Source organism: Falco punctatus (genome assembly GCF_963210335.1).
Source record: "Falco punctatus genome assembly, chromosome: 4".
Taxonomy (NCBI): Eukaryota; Metazoa; Chordata; class Aves; order Falconiformes; family Falconidae; genus Falco; species Falco punctatus.
In genome coordinates, this window is record NC_137583.1 from 78,668,913 (window position 1) to 78,685,908 (window position 16,996).

General features: G+C 37.4%; 1 protein-coding gene across 11 annotated transcripts in view; it reads right to left on the reverse strand.

The window, feature by feature from the left end:
• COL28A1 (collagen type XXVIII alpha 1 chain) overlaps positions 1-16,996 on the reverse strand; it is an 88,699-nt gene that overhangs the window by 71,556 nt on the left and 147 nt on the right. For 2 of the 11 annotated variants that reach the window (XM_080386732.1, XM_080386730.1), the window contains exon 1: positions 297-16,961. In XM_080386732.1, coding sequence (XP_080242858.1) covers positions 297-414 — 118 coding nt within the window. In that variant the 5' untranslated portion in view covers positions 415-16,961. Of the gene's footprint in view, positions 1-296; positions 16,962-16,996 lie in introns of those variants that run through there. The other 9 variants (XM_080386731.1, XM_080386739.1, XM_080386735.1 and 6 more) reach the window with 9 other exon arrangements.

A 16,996-nucleotide genomic window follows, 5' to 3' on the forward strand; every position in this document is an offset into this window, starting at 1 on the left:
CAAACAAAAACTTCCAAATTAGCATCTTGATGGGACTGTTCTGGCATTTCCACATGCAATTTCAAACTAAAAATTAGGCTTAGCATTTATCTTAAAAGATATATGAGTGACAATGAAAATCATAGATCAAATTGGAGTACGTGACTAAGTAAATGTTAGCACAGTATTTTCCAGGCCTAATAATCAAAATAAATCACATTTTAAATGCATACATAAGTGGTCAATCACTAGCTACTTATCCCAAAATATGCAGACACATACATGGTCAATCAGAAATTTTAAGAAAATTATTTTACCTTCATCTTTTTGCACAAAAGAATAAGAATTCTTTCCTTTCTTTCTGTTTTGCTCATATGTCTGGTTTGTTGTCACAGCCAGAATTAAAAAACAAAAGAAAAAATGTTTTTTCCACATAGTGACTTTGATCCCAAATTAGATGACTTTTCCTTCCTGTTAAAAGTAAAAAACCACCTGTGAATACTTCATTAATAGAACAAGGAAATAAATACAGATACTTTACATACAGAATACACATTTGTGCGCAGCACAGTTCTAGAGACAACATGTAAAAAACAATTGTAAAAAGTCACTGGGTAAGTGATTTAAGCATAGCAGCCAGTACAATCCCAGCTGTAGCTCACATGCATATTAGAGCCTGTTTTATCAGAGAAGAAATATGGGCAAAACAAACACAGTGCTCCCGATCCTTTCTTGAAAATAGCTAGTGCTACCTTTAGCTTTCATTTGAATATCTAACAAAGAAGGATAAAAAGAAATTGTTACTAATGCATGTTGTTATTAACATACTTTGCTATTAAACTAACTACATTAAATTAGCAGAAATATTATATAAATTGAATACAGTTTGTTTCTAGAAATTCCTAATTGTTAGGAATGAACAAAGATCTGTTTTTTTTCAGATGCAGATACATTACCTAGGTCTACAGCATCAGTATGAACAACTTATTCTTCTAAGAAACAATGGCTTAGTAAAGAAATTAAATACATGAATGTAATATTCATGTTGCATGGCTGTAACAGAATGTATGTAATATCTTCTATAAAGAAAATATTCCATAAAGACAATATTCTATTACAATGACAATATACACTAATAAAATTAACATTACAACATTTAATTCAGTGATTCAACATATTTCTAAAGAAAACTGAACTCCATTAAATCTGATTTACAAAAAATGCCTGTAATTTGCCATAATTAAATTTTAAATACCATTAATAAAAAAGTCAATATATTAAATTTAAATATCTTTCCTAAACCCTCTTTTCAAGTCCATCAGTTACATATACAGAAACCATAAGTGCAGTCCTCTAAAAATCAAAAGGAACTAACTATGTCTTACCTTCAAAGGCATTCAAAAAGCAAACTGTGGACTGGATAAGCTGTCAGCATAGAAAACATGTCCAGTAGGTCACAGAGGAAAATACATTTTGTTTACAAAAATAAATCAATCTGTAAATAAATAGTCTATCCACTTGTGAATGGCTCTACCTTGCATCTAGATCCTTTATGGTCCATTATTGGGCTGTTCAGTTGGCCAAAGTTTAAATGAAGACAGTCAGGCACTTAGCCAGGGCTGAGTGGGAGACCGAGCCATTTTATTAAAGGGACAGTGTCAGTCTGGGAGCAGCGCTTTCCCATTTTAAATAACTGACCTTTTACATTACAAAACTCACTTCTAGACAACCTGCCTCTCCACCCATCACTTTGCCAGCCACACCTCTTCAGCTTGTCCATGTTAACATTGCAGCACTGGTTAGATGAGAGATGTGAAATTAGTACATTACCACTTGTAGGCTAGAACTGAATTCTGACCCAATGGTTTGTGTCTGCCAGGACCTTGAGCCTGTCTCAAAGGTAGTAACTGCATTAGCAACTACAATAATAAAAGACAACTTTAAAAAAACTCAAACAATTCTTCCTGAGCTGTTTTCCTCAGAAATTCTGTCTGCTCTTTACAACCTCTGAGGGGTCAGACACAGAGAGGGTATCTAAAAGGGGGCTGGTTAGGTAGCTCTCACTATGCTGCGTGCAAATTGTATTTGCTCTATCTAACGGCAGGCTTCAGAGTAAAATTGTATTGTTGCAGTGTCAAGTAAAAAATCCAGGTGAGAGGAAGTATTGGGATTGTAAGTCTCAAGGAATCATGGCATGCCTCAAGGGAGTTTTGTGCAGATGGCCAGCAAAAGGTCAGTGCCCAGCCTCTGGGCAGGCATTGCCTAACAGGCAGGCACCCCTCTGTCCCTTGGTGGTGGGACAGAATGGAGAGCTCCTCCTTCACTTGGTGCTGCAGAAGGGAGGACTTACGCTTCATCACTGGGATGAATCGGGTCCCTGGACTGTCATGTGATTAAGCACTGAAATGTTTCAGTTATATATCAAAAAAAAATTATGAGTAATTTGGGCATTTCAAAACACATTGTAAAAAGATGGGTTTGACCAAAGCAGATTTTTTTGGCAGAGGTTCAAGCTTTGTCAAAAATGCAGGATCGAAAATGCATAAACATTTGCCTATCAATGACCCAACTGTACCGATTAGGCTTTATAAAAAATCTACCTAAATGTCATGTAAGTCATACCCTTTAATTTTTCTCAAGACAGATTTTCTAGACTTGAAGTGACCCTGGTAGCTTATATCTGGGACACTACTCCTAAATATATACACCAAAAATAGATTCAGTATCTAATTTTACAGGACAGTAATGTTACCTATTCATTGCTTTTTAATGTTGATAAACCCAAAGACTGTGTGTGCCTTTTTTTTGTTCCAGCACCTGGTGGAAGCTTCCCTGTGAAATGAATACCTCTTACTACCCAGAAGACACTTCCAGCATGGCAAGTAGCGGGCAAATCTTAGAAATTGTCTTAACAAAAAACCACAAAAGTTGAAGCTTTGCATCCTCTGTAAGTAATTTCTGCTTTTTTAATTTTGTAGGAAGAGTGCATCTGAAAGATGAAAAGAAAAAGGCAAAGAAAGAATACAGATTTTCTAAACTTTAATTTTGATATTGCAGATTTAATCAAGTTATTTAGTAGAAATAAGAGTGAATACCGTGCTTATCAATTGCCATTGATATGTCTTTCTTGAAGAAAGATGAATGCTAAAGCACGTCTGTTTATTCTGCATCAAGCATAGCTTTCCAAAGGGCATGCTGTGAAAGAGCTGTTAGAGCACAACATGGTAGACTGCAAATACTTGCTCTCGGAGAGTTCCCAGTCTCCTGACCAAGAAACTTCATTGCCAAGGCTGATGATTTGCTATGAACCAGACTGTATTATGGGGAAAACAGAGAAACAGAAAGAATAAATAATAATTATAAAACTAAAGATTAACATCAATGTTGTTTCATATGATAAATTAAAAATGCAAAATGGAAAATACTAAAACCATTTAGTGATTCCATAAGGCTAAGGCAACAAGAAGGGCTTCCGTAAGTACACAAGTAGCAAACACCAGCCTTCTGTGATTATAAATCCACTGAACTACACCTGCAGCAGCCTATCTACTACGTCCATATAAAAACGAATCTGTTAAAATTAATGGGGGATATTTTCCCTATGGCAGACACAAGGGGGGAAGAACTTTTTTTCCCTCCTGTAGAATCCTGAGGGCTTCTGTTCTAACCTAAGCGAATTTCATGCAGTCAGCCTTTGAGTTCTTTGTCTATTTTATCCTGGATTTATACAAGGGATGCTAAGTTTGTGCACTTTTAACAAGAAACAGGAGCTGTGTAGTGAATGAAGCATTTGGTGGCATTTACCACTGGGTGGTGGAACCAGACTGGCCTCTGTCAGCAGTGATGCCGATCCAGACTCAGGCAGGGTCAGATACACAAGCGCAATACACACAAAGATGGTCAGAAGGCATTTATTACCTTGATGTCCCAGCAGAGGTTCCCCAGTAGTTTCCCAAGCAAAGTAAGCAGTAAGTGGGGAGATTCCTGGCACCACCGTGCGATGTTCCATGGTGTAGAACAGTGGGTGGGAGTTTTAGAAGCTTTATGTGAGTTTGCACATAAGCATTAAGTGTTATAATTACCTAAGCATCCTTGCAAGTGATCACAGGAAAAGAGCATGGCTAGCTATGGGAGATTGCCTGATACATTAACATGTTTGGGAAGACTTAATCAAGGACAACAAAAGTAACTATACATTAAAATACAGAATAACGACCGCTACTGCCTTAACAAAGCACAGAGGGCTTCATTATAAGGAATCTGGGTTACAGCTGTACTGACCTCTATCACCCATCTCCTTGCCATTCTTCTGCATTTAACCCTACAACCACCCCCACCCCCTGACACACACAAGGCAGAGCAGCTCAGCCCTTACCTGAGTTACCTTACACACACCGGCTGCTCCATCCAGATGAACTCATGAACTTGGCAATCAGAGCCCAAGGCTGCAAACCTGACACCCTAACCAGAACAGATGAAAAGACATGGGTGGTTGGTAGGGGGTGGTGGGAGCAGTGAGGACAGGGAAGGGGAATGAAAACGAGGAACAAGTAATATGGGAAGGGAGCAAAAATACTGCAGAAGAGGACTCCAATGCACGTGGATGCATTACAATAAGCAGAAATATTAAGAAATCTGAGGCTACTGTAGTATGGCTGGGAATGTAGGGGATGTAGGACCCAAAGAAAACATGAATTAGTTTCATTGCTTATCAAATTACTTGCTGTACTGGAAGGCACATTTCATAAATCTGGATACAAATGTTATATTCTTCTTGAAGGAAGTCAAAACATTTATGAGCAGGGAGGGAAAGAAGCAATCCACTGAGGAAAGTAACACTGTAAAATTCAGATTTCCTTCGAATTCTGTAGTATAAAAAAATACAAGGAAAAAGTATTAGATATTCAAACTTCACTAATCAATTCCTCATTTTTTATTTTTGGTACAGTTACAGACCCTAAGTGATGTTAGTTGAATATCTTATAGGATAGGGTTTCCCCTAAATCAGACAGTTATTGCAGTGTTTGATCTCCGTGGCCACACACACTGAAACAAGTGGTGTTTCACAAACCATTACCATTACAAAATGGTGTAGATAATCACACTTTCCTGTCTTTTTTCAGTACCCTTGTAGAAAACTGTACAGAAACTGCACCTGCTTTGCTTTTCATTTGGTGTTTAAGTAACAGCAATGGAATATGCTAAGAGCTTTTAAGTAAGCACAGTACATTTCCTGCTCACTTCATTAAAATTTTAGTGACAGGGAAAGAACAGGGGGAAAAAGAATAGCGTATCTCTGACCAGTGGGCATAAAAAAGCCTCTGCCTTCATTCAGTTTAGAAGCACCCTTCACCTAGCCTGGGAGCAAGGTCTCCTCTGTTGCTAGACCAAACACTTACCTGAAGTACCCACTTCCTGCTTCTCCAAGGGTAGATCCCATTTTAAAAATACACTCTGCTAGAAATCACACCTTTGCAAACACTCATAATCTATTAATGTGTGCTGTGCCCTGCTAGCATGACAGCATATGTAAATTTAACTTATTTAAAGGGTGAAACACATACTAAGGAACTCAGTGAGGTCTTAGCTCTTATCAAAGATGGCAATAATGTGAATGTGATTGTGTGCTGGTTTTGGCTGGGTTAATGTTCTTTATCGTGGCTAGTATGAGGCTGGCTTTGATTTGTGCTGAAGATAGTGTTGATAATTCAGGGATGTTTTAGTTATCACTGAGCAGCGCTCACACAGAGCCAGGGGCTTCTCTGCTCCTCACCCCACCCCACCTGCAAGCACGCTAGGGGTGCACAAGGGTTTAGAGGGGGGACAGCCCCCAGCTGACCAAAGGGATATCCTATACCATATGATGTCATGCTCAGCGTATAAAGCTGGGGGCAAGGTTGGCCAGGGGGCTGCTGCTTGGGGGTGCTTGGTATTGCTTGGTTGGTGGTGATGGTGAGCAACTGTTTTCATTTGCATCAAATGCCTTTCTTGGGTTTTATTTCTCTCTGTTATTTTCCTTTTCATCACTATTATTATTATATTTCCTTTATTAAGCTGTTCTTATCTCAACCCACAAGTTTTCTCACTTTTACCCTTCTAATTCACTTTCCCCCATCCTGCTGGCAGGGGGAGTGAGTAAGTAGCTCTGTGGTGCTTAGTTGCTAGCTGGGGTCAAACCATGACAGGTTGTATGGAAGAGCTGTACATCTGCCGTATGACCGTACATAGTACCATTCCTACACAGAATCATCAGTCTGTGCACACTCAGTTAACATGAAAGGTACCGGAGGAACATGCTGCTACCAGAAAAAAAAAAAAAAATCATACATGCTACCACCCTCTTTCCCCAGTGCAACCAAGGAAGGACTAACTGTCCCAGCAGCTGCAGCCTGCTCCCAAAAGGCCCCCTTCCTAGAAACCTCTACACCATCTCCTGTCAGAGGACACATGAACATGTGACACCTCCTTTGAGGTTAATTGTCTTCGTTAAATAAATGTCTTTGTTAGACAAACAGACTAAAGAGTTTCAATGGAGTACAATCTTTTACAAGAAATATCTGTTAATGCTATATATAAATGATAATTACTGGCAGCATCCAGCATCTGTTGGATCAGACACAACGGTGATGATTAAGCATTTCATTAGTAACACACCAGTCACATGGATCCCTCATACTGTTTACATACCTATTCTTATCCTTATGCATGCTTAGGTTAAGACTTGTAAACAGCCTATCCATCCAGAAACAGATCATCAGCTATAGAAGAATGCTTTTTCCAGCAGTCATCAAGGTTTATCTGCACTATGTGCCAAACCAGAAATGAGTGAATGGATTTCCAGCTGTGCTCAAAGATTTCTCACTTTTTTTTGGACCTGCAAACATGACTCTAATCTGGCAGAGATCAGAAAATGTTAACATTTATGATTTTTAGACATAACAATTTGACTGGTCAAATATACATATAACCTGGTAGTTCTCACAAACATCCAGTATTCAGATAGCAATGGGGTCAAGTTTGGTTGTATTTCTCTGGCTAGAAAATCTGTAGATCTGTTAAGTGTTGAGTGTAATTGTTTTCTGGAAACAGCCTAAGCTCTTCTTCACTACCCACCGTGTTTGGAAGTACAATAAGGATCTTGACAGTTCTCTTGTAAGATTGAAGATTTAAAATTCAGAGCTTTATTTTTTCACTAGTCTTGCCAGTATATAGTTTCATAGTTTTATATTCACTTAGAAATCAAATATGATGGAAATAACACCTCCAGATTTATGGCATTGTTTTTAACACTACTAATACTTCTTGCTAAGCTGTTTAGTACAACAGTGTTTCAATGGCTAATCTGAACCACGTGCTCTGAACCAGATGCTCAGTACATCTATATCTCAGGACTATTGAATCTATCTAAATGCACTCATTACATGACCTTACCAAAGCTCTGGTCTGCAGTATGAAGTTTTATCTGTAAAACTCATGTTGCTATTGAATTTCATGTTAAAAAGCCTTTAGTGCCTGCATTCACGCTAGGTCACTTCTTCTACTGGAAAAAAATTATATTATCAGCTTTCTTTCCTGGTACAATACCTATTCTCCTTGAATAATTCCTGCTATTCTCATTACTGCAACTCAAAAATGTAAAGAAGAAATAAAAAGAAACAGAGTGGATGAAGATAAGAGATAGCTTCTGTATGAAGACAGACAAAGTAAATTATAGTTCTGTACCTTGGAAAGCCACAACCAAATGCAAATGTGATACAGACCTATAGAAGTATGAAAGAAGGTGAATATTCTATAGTACATGAATGTAGTATGTCAAAGGACTTACACTGTGATCAGTTTGGTTGACGATATTAACCAAAATCAGCTGCCCTACATTTACTTCCCCCCCATCCCCCCTCTCCTTGTATGCTCTTCACTCAATAAGAATAACAATAGTTGCCATGAAAGAATGGTAGACTTTTTTCTGGTTAGGAAACATAGCTAATGGATGTTACTTAAAGTAAATATTTTAACCAGTTTTTAAAAACCCCTGTTCCTAATACTAGATATATCTTAACTCAGTGCCATTGTTATTTATACACTATGTAAGTAAAACCATGATTATATGCCTTTTTAAAATCAGATTGCAATAAATGTATCAGAAGGATCACTTAGTTGCTGAAATTGAATTTACGTAAGCGATAAAGACATCTATCCTATCTAAATCCTGCCCTCTGGTGTGTCTACATGATAATGCATAATGATAGTATTTCATATGGGGTGACTCATTCAGCGTTTGATCAGGACACAGCTAGAAATGAGGCTACTGTCAGGGCAAAACATTTGTCCCCTTGTAATAAAAGGTGAAAGCTAAAGACTAAGATACTAAAAGACAGATACAATGCTTCAAGGAAGGAGGACATGTCCTGGAAGAACTGGTTTTACTCCTTAGTTCCTATCTGATCCTGAGAAACTAAACACTCATTTCACACATACGTCTCTTTTAGATACCCAGTTTGGGAGTGCCAATACTGACACATGGATCTTCCGAGCACTACAAAGTCAATGAAAGCTGGGAGTGTTCACAAAATGTATCAGCAAGATACTATGATCTACTGAAATAAGTACAGTTACGGGTTGTCAGAGAATTCAAATGACAGTCTTGCCGTGCCACTTAGGAACACATGTAATACTGGCCTTATAAGTGTTCCGCATTAGTCTTAAGGTAAATTACTTACAATTGTAAGAAAACAGAGCAAGGATTAAAACAGTACTTACTTTACTTCCTGGTAGTTTGGCTCCTGAAATCCCACAATGCTCTTTTGGACTAGACTCAGCTTGAACCTGAATTTAGAATAGTTTTTGTAAAATGTTTGACTTCACCGCCAGCTTAAAGCAAAGATGGCCAAAGCTTTCGAAAAAGTGCTTTGGTCAGGCTCAGGAGGAACCTGGTTAGAACACAGCGTATTTCATCTTCAAATAACTCTTTGTAAAGCCTCCACACTTCAATTTATTTTTGTAAGCACGGTGACCAGGGTTGTTTATCATAACATAAGATACAGTTCAAGAGGAGTTCTAACAGTCAGCTACTGACAGTGATCCAAACTTAAGAGTTACCTTCTCTTTCACGAGTTGCCCTAGAAGAACAGAAGAACAGGAGCTCTGAACGTGTAAAAAGGCTTGTCCTCAGTCACATCTATCTCTTGCTCCATCCTTTAAAAATCATGCTTTTTGTTCACAGGTTACCTGTGGACCTTTAGCACCCAAACCTTGGGATTCTCTTGGTCCAGGTATTCCTTCAGGACCCCAGATACCCTAAAAAGATAAGGTAAGATATTAATTTTAAAACTTTCATAATAAGTTTTTCAATTAACAAAATGAAGTAATTACCTTCAAAAGGAAATAAATGTGTCTGTGAAAGTCTTTCTGTCTTTCTCTCAATTCCTCACACATTTCTATGCATGTCAGTGAATAACAATGACAGCAACAACTGATACGAATGGAATAAGTGAAATTGAGAGGTTTTCACTCCTACCCAACCCTACACAGTGGCATGGGATGCTCTGCCGTCTAAAAACAGTCACCTTCTTTACTCATAGGGCTTATTAATTTGAATGCCTCAGTTAATGAATGCCCACGGTGAAAGACCCGGTGGACCAACAAGACCTACTGGACCCTCAGAACCTTCTTCAACCTGAAAATATACGGCATTTGAATACATTAACTTGCATTAGGATTTTGTTATGAAATTGTACAAAATTAAGTGATAATTACAATATATACAAAGAACAAAAGTATGATATGTACAAACAAAAGAATTTTCAGTAGAAATACTAAAACCTAGGGGAAATAATAGTCTTGTGACCTGTACCTACAACTTTTGCAATCACACTGCTGAATCCATCTAATTTGGCATATTTTTAGAAGTACACACATTTTACAGACTGAGAGAAGTTTGAACTCCAGCTTCAAACTCCGTATGTAACTAACACTTTCTCTTAACAAAAATCAGGTAAACCAGTACTATCGAGTATGCATCATGGCATGCAGGACTACAACAGCACATCTAAAACAGTCTGCTTAGGCTCCATCAAGCAACAACTTTTGCAAGTTTAAGTAATCATAATCTAAAACAGAAGTAATGTGAATGACAGCACTGTCACAATACATATTTTTTTCCTTTTCTATAAAGGGAAGAGAAGCAGTAGTCTTACATAACTAAATTAGAAGTTGCCATGTCTTTAAAAAGTCAAAACCACTGCAAAACTCCAGTACTATTTAGGTGTTCTGCTTCCATATTCCTGAAAGGATTTGGCTACTTTGGCTAGTAGCATGACATAAACACAATAAATTTTGGAGATGGACATAAACTGAAAGAAAAGCCAGCCTCCCAGGCATTATATATGGAAAAGCGTTAAAGTCACAGGGGAAAAAACTTTCCAATTAATATCTCAAAACCCACTAACAAACCTCAGTATACCTTGATCTCTTATGAATTTTAAGAAATCTTTGAAGAAGAAAAGGAGCTCAAAATGGATCTTCCACTGTACAAAATTCCTATGTAATTAAAATAGATTTTAGACTTGTACATAGAGCAAATGTGGAATCCTCTGCAGTCAGAGTTACAAAAAATGTAAATTTATACCTCATCCATGAGGAGAAATTGCTGAAAATAGTTTGAGATACAACTGCATTAAAGCAATTCTCACATATGGTATTAGAATTTAGCAGATCTTACAAGGAATATAAAAGAGACTGATCAGAAGTGTAAGCAATGTCTGAGGTGTCAGAAAATGTATGATTAAAATGAGACTTGCCAAAAGTCAAGCTGAATTAGATTCTTAATGATTTCATTTTTTAATGTGTAAGTTTATTTAGCCATATCAATTACAAGAGACAGAGAAATATAAAAAGCAGATATCATGCAGTGGTGATGAAGAGATTATTAATCATCTAGGTACACTCTCAAAACTAAAAAAATATTCTGCATTACTTATAAATAAAGATGCTGCTAATGGACAAAGGTGCAAATGTAGAGATAGCTACAGGAAAACTAAAAGTGGAAAATCAGTGTGGAAAACAGAAGCAAAGATCTTGACAGTTTAAAAGGCTCAGAAACTTTTGAGAAATTCAGAGTCACTAACCAAATACTGTTCCAGCATTTATTTTGAGATTAACATAGGAAATGTCTGAGTAGGGTAGAATGATCAGCTATAAACCATGTATGTCCCAACAATTCATGTCATCTAGTAACCATGACACAGTGGTCTCTGAGAAATTGAAATTCTTTGGCATTCTTAAACACCGAATAGCTCTTGTGTTTCCATTAAACTTGCATGGTACCTGTTGTTAGAGTAACATTTACTGGGTCAAAATTTACAATTTTTCATTTTTAAATTTCTCTGAATCTCTCTTGTGCCAGAGACACAGAAAATGCCTTTTCTGTAGTTTGTGTGTATGTGGGTAGTGTATTTGGACAATCACTAGGACTCAATAAATGAGTAAGATGTCAAATATTTAAGCTGCTGATTCCTTAATACCTAACGAACTTCCTCTTAAAATCAAAGTTAGATGATGTGATTATTGCAAGCATTAACTAAAGTCACGTCCCATACTTTCCTATGGAAAACTGTTGGGAACACACAAACTGAAGTTTGCTTTGTCACAAAAAGAACCAGTAGGTGATTATTGGAAACAGATGTGAAAAAGTCACCATGTCCCACTTAACAGGAGCAGAGGAAGTAGAATGATGAAAAATGAAACAGATAAGCATGAAAATATCAGCTATCAATTTCACCTTTGATATATGATAGACTATTTGAATTACTCATCATTTTCCCACACATGCTGGTCTACTGTATTTTTTTGTATTGATATATTTGAATATATCAAAACAACTGCTGAGTTTCTAAAGTTTACTATTATTAAGGAAAAAAAACCTGCTGGTTTTATAAGGATAAATGCTTTTGAAATGGAAGGAATATTAGAAAAATCTAAGCCAACTAATCGTTGTACCGTTAGACCACATTTGTGGCTTAATGAACCCTGTGAATAAGTAACACATGGAATATAGTTTCTTGGACAATACAAATTCTCCAGTATGTTTAGAGACACGAAAAAACAGCCAACAAACACTAACACAAGTGATGGAAAAAGCCAGTCCATCCACATGTTTTTAAACTAAAGGCATTGAATACAGGGAGATTATTAGAAGGATGGAAGAACAATGGTATATCAGATGTTTTCTTTAAAAAGTTATGCAAAGCTATAAAAACATTGGAAAGACCATTCAGAATTATTTCATGTAATTCAAAAGAGGAAGTAGGAAAATATTTAATAAGGAAGCCAAAGACTATGTGTTTCCTTTGTTTTCTAAGAATGAAATACAAGGCAGCTAAAATAAGGAACTAAGATCCTGACTCTACAATAACAAACAAACCATTAAAAATGTGACATTTAAATATTTCCAGCCCAACCATCAGCCTTTGAAGTTTCCCATCTGAAAAGGGAAGTCATTCAGAGAGAACCTGAAATCATCTGCTTAGTACCTCAGCTTATAATTTCTATTTCAGACATTTTTAAAGAGTTAATAACAAATACAGGAGAAAAGGTAAAGATGCACATCTCCACGGCTTGCAGAAAAGCAAGTTCTGAAATCCTAATCACACAGGACCAAGGAAATATCTTTTTTTTTTCAGGTAATTTATAAATAAGGGGAGAACTTTATTACTGTGTGATCAAACACCAGAACAGGTTACCCAGAGACGATGTGGAGTCTCCATTCTTGGAGATAATAAAAAACCCGCTGGGCAAAACCTTGAGCAACCTGCTGACCCTGTCTTGTGCAGAGAAGTTGGACTAGATAACCTCCTGACATGCCTTCCAACCTCAGACATTCCGTGATACCAGGCCATATTTCACTGAGAAACCAACCCATTTTTCAGAAATTTCACTCAAAATAGAAAAATGCTCTCATAACCGTACCTTACTTCCACTGCAAGTCCTCGGTGACTGTGTGGCTTGGGTCCCAGACTTATTACTGTGTACCTATTTCATCTACTATTCAAACATGATGTTCAAAAACTCATTTCTGATCTTCTGTGAACAACATGAAAATACTTATCATCCCTTCCTCTGTTAAGCAAAAACAGGTCTGACAATGGGACAAACCATATAAAAATACATCACTACACAGAAGCATTAGAAGTCAAAATCCAATAATGAAAAAGATAAGCAAAGCAAACTTTTATTTTGTCAAAGCAAAATTGACAACCTAACCATAAAGGCTTCAAAAAACTTACCAAGAACCCAGGCCTGCCAGAAAGAGCATGCTCCAATTCAGATGTCTCTGTGTTTTAAATATCTGAGATTGGCTAATTTGCTTAAGAGGAAAGACAAACAAACAAACATGGGTTAGGGTAGGCATGTTCAACTGTTCAATACTTCATTTTTCTGTGTTGCAGTTTTGAGCTGAATGCTAAATGATAATGTTACCAGCTAGTTTAACAGCTCTTCTCTTTCATTTAAATAATAAATTCTATCCTAGTAAGTTAACACCTAAGGGACATGTAAAAATCACCATCTTACCTAAAAGTCTCTTACAACTTAAAAACTGAAAAAGTATTCCAAATCATCACTATTTTATGAGACATTTATTTTTTTATGAAATATTGAACTTACTAATATGTAATTGTCTATAAAGACATTAATATAAATTGTTATGTTATTTATTGCATGGCATATTCATTTATCCATTTATATATATTCACTGGGGGTTGGACTAGATGACCTTTAAAGGTCCCTTCCAAGCTAAACTATTCTATGATTTACATGCCCATTAGTAATTATTTGCTATTAATGTAAATTATTGGCTCAATCCTCTGTTTTAGTAGAATATTCATCTGCTTTTACTTTTCAGTAGTTGTTTTATTTGTTATTTGTAATGTTATTTATAACATTATACAGGATTAATGCAGGCTTGAAATAAAGAGATTTTAGAAGTAATAATCATCAAATAACTAGTATGTACTTAAAAGAAAAAGGTAATTCAATCTGGCCTGCTTCCACTTTAAAAAACACAATTTAATAGAAGTCATTTGTGACTTCACCTGGAAAACCAGTTAACATTTTAAAGTATACAAACTGAACACTGCAGTAACAGCTTAATATCTGCAAGGAAATGCTGACTCCTTTGTTCTCTTGTTAATTCCATTCATGCTCGATCTTAAATCTCCCAAATCCTTAATGTTGTCCTTTCATAATTAGTAAGAATAACAAATGTTGTTTTTTCTTAGACAGCAAAAGTTTGGTTTTGCTAAAAATACTAATTTTGCATAGTATTATAAAAATGACACTGTGTATTACAGGGAAAACTGACTAATATTGCAGAACTGAATTTAAGACTAAAGGTTCATGGTCTGGCCAGAGTAAATTCTCCTTAACTCCCTACTCTCTTTCTCAACCTCAATCATTCCATGAATATGAGTTACTCTTTACTTGCTGTACTGTTTGATCTACACCAGAGAGGCTCTTGTCCAGGCAGTTGCACTGAAGTGGAACAGGAAAACTCTGTCCTCTCTTCGTCAACATACAGAGACGTAAGACAATGTTTATGAGATCCCTGTCATAGTAAGCAACTGTCTACAGATTCCTGTCTCCCCTCCAAAAAGACTGTAGAAATTAGAACACACAATGCCTGCTATAATCCCTTCCAGCAACCGCCAAGACAGAAAGCATCAAGGACCTGCCTCTGACAACAGCTAATGAAAAAAAAGAAGTGTTGGGCAATTGCTACCAAGGGGAGTCTTTGTTTTGATTTTTCCCTGATTCAGCACAGAGTTGTTTACCAATCACAACATTTTTGAGATTGCTTGATCAGTTTCAGTCTCTTGGCTGTTGGAGGAGTTAGTTTGCCAGTCCTTCTCAGACACTGTGGAAGCCACCACTTTGGCTACTTAAGTAACTTGCCACAAATTCCCACAGCAGGGAAAATGAATGGGTAGGTCCTCAGTGAAAGGAAAAAAAGATTATGGGAAATAGAGAGACACCCTGGCTGAACAGCTGACTGCACCAACACAGCTCTGTGCCCTGTGCCAGATGTACAGTAAATTCCTGGCATTACCAGAATGTATTCTTTCTTGCCCCTAAATGTGTACCATTTAGCAACAAAATTAGATTGTGTATGAAATAACACAATGAACTATCAGAAAACTATGTAAAAGCATTTCCACACCTTATGTTGAGGTCCCCAAGGTCCTTTAGGGCCAAACTCCAGTCCTACGTATAAAAAAAAAAGGAAAGACAAAAATAAAGTAATTGTATTAACATTTCTTAATAATTACTAATAATTTGGTTTTATTATCAAAACCTTTAAAAATAGATTTAAAATAAAATATATTTAGTATTAATTATTAAACATTAACTTAATAAAATTTCTTTGAAACGATATGTCAGTATTCTGCATTGAAATACCCTGAACCATCCTCCTTTACAACAAATCAAGTCTTTTGTTGCCCTTATAGCCCTTCTTAGTTGACTATAGTTTTTGAGACTTATAGATGACAAATGCTTGTTGCATCATTATCTTTTACAAATTACCTAAAAAAGTTTTATAATCTGACCCAAGAGATTCTATGTACAGTTTTCTTAGCTGCTTTTTTTATGTTCAGGCAGCCTTCAAAACATGCCCTGAATAATTTCCTGTTATCTGATAAAACTGCTTCCTTGGCCTCCTAATAGCTTCTCAAACGGTTGTTTATGACATTTTTTGCCTTTCTCATATGAGATATTAAATACTTCCTCTCTAGACTGATGTTTCACTACTTCCCTCCCCCAATTGCCTTATTCCTGAAGACATGCTAAAAACCGCAGGGAAGACAAAATTTCCTGTGCCTTCAGAATGCTACCACATCACAGCCTACTTTTTCTTTGACGAAACTTCTCGCTTTCCTTCAGACTCTTTATTAAAATACTTTGCTCAATGACTGGCCTCTAAGAATTTACAAACATTTCCATTTTGTCTTTGATGCAATATATAGAATGTAAGGAAAAATATTCAGAATTACCGCTGACAACATTTAGCTATGATTCACATGACAGATCTGAGCAATGACAACAATACCTATTTTCCAGCATTTTATTGACTTTATCCTACATGTCTAGGCAATAAGGCTTCAATCATTCTTCTGGGCATGTTTCAGAGTCTACAAAGTCAAACAAAGACTCCTGTTTGGCATCTGTAGGGCTTGGATTAGACTTCACATCCACTTGTAACTCCCATCACAACGCACATACAAGAACAGCAGTTAAATGACACACCTAGAGAGCACGTATAGAACACATCTGTATAATTACTGACAGGCTGGGTACCACACCCTTTTAGTAAGGTTGCCCACTATTTCCTATTTAAGACCCCGGGTTTGGTTGTTTATAGCCCTGTGTAACTTTAAAGACATAAACTGAAACTATTCCTGCCAGATGTCTTTCCATCTAAATTTTAGCTGAAGTACTCCAGACATTTCCAAGAACGAGGCTAACAAGAAACAGGTTTTTTCCTTTGGTGAAGTAAAATCTGCATCCCTTGTGTTTCAAAGCAGTGAGGTATACTTTGGGGACTAACACAGTTTAGGGGAGGAGAAGGTGAAAGAGGGATGTTCTTGCTGTGGTTCTTAGGCAAATCTACCGAAATTGGGCCAAACTCTAAGCCTTTGAAAAGGGTTAGCCTGCACCCAGCCGCTAAACACTCGGGGCAAAGGCCTTGGGTAGAGAGAAGCCAGCGGCCTACAGGCAGAAAGGGCCAAACACCAAGTTAAGGGAACGGCCGGCGCCCCACACCATGTGCCAGGCCCCACACTGCGCGGGCAGGGCTCTGGGAAGCCGGGGGGCGAACAGGCGCCGGGCAGGCTCCCGACAGAACCGGGCTTCCCGAGGTTCTGCCCCCTCTGTTCGCACCCGTCGCTCTTTCAGCGCAAGCAGCCCTGCCCTTCCCGCGCACCGGCTGCTGCCACTACCTTGGGACACCGGTACCGCGGCGGCTCAG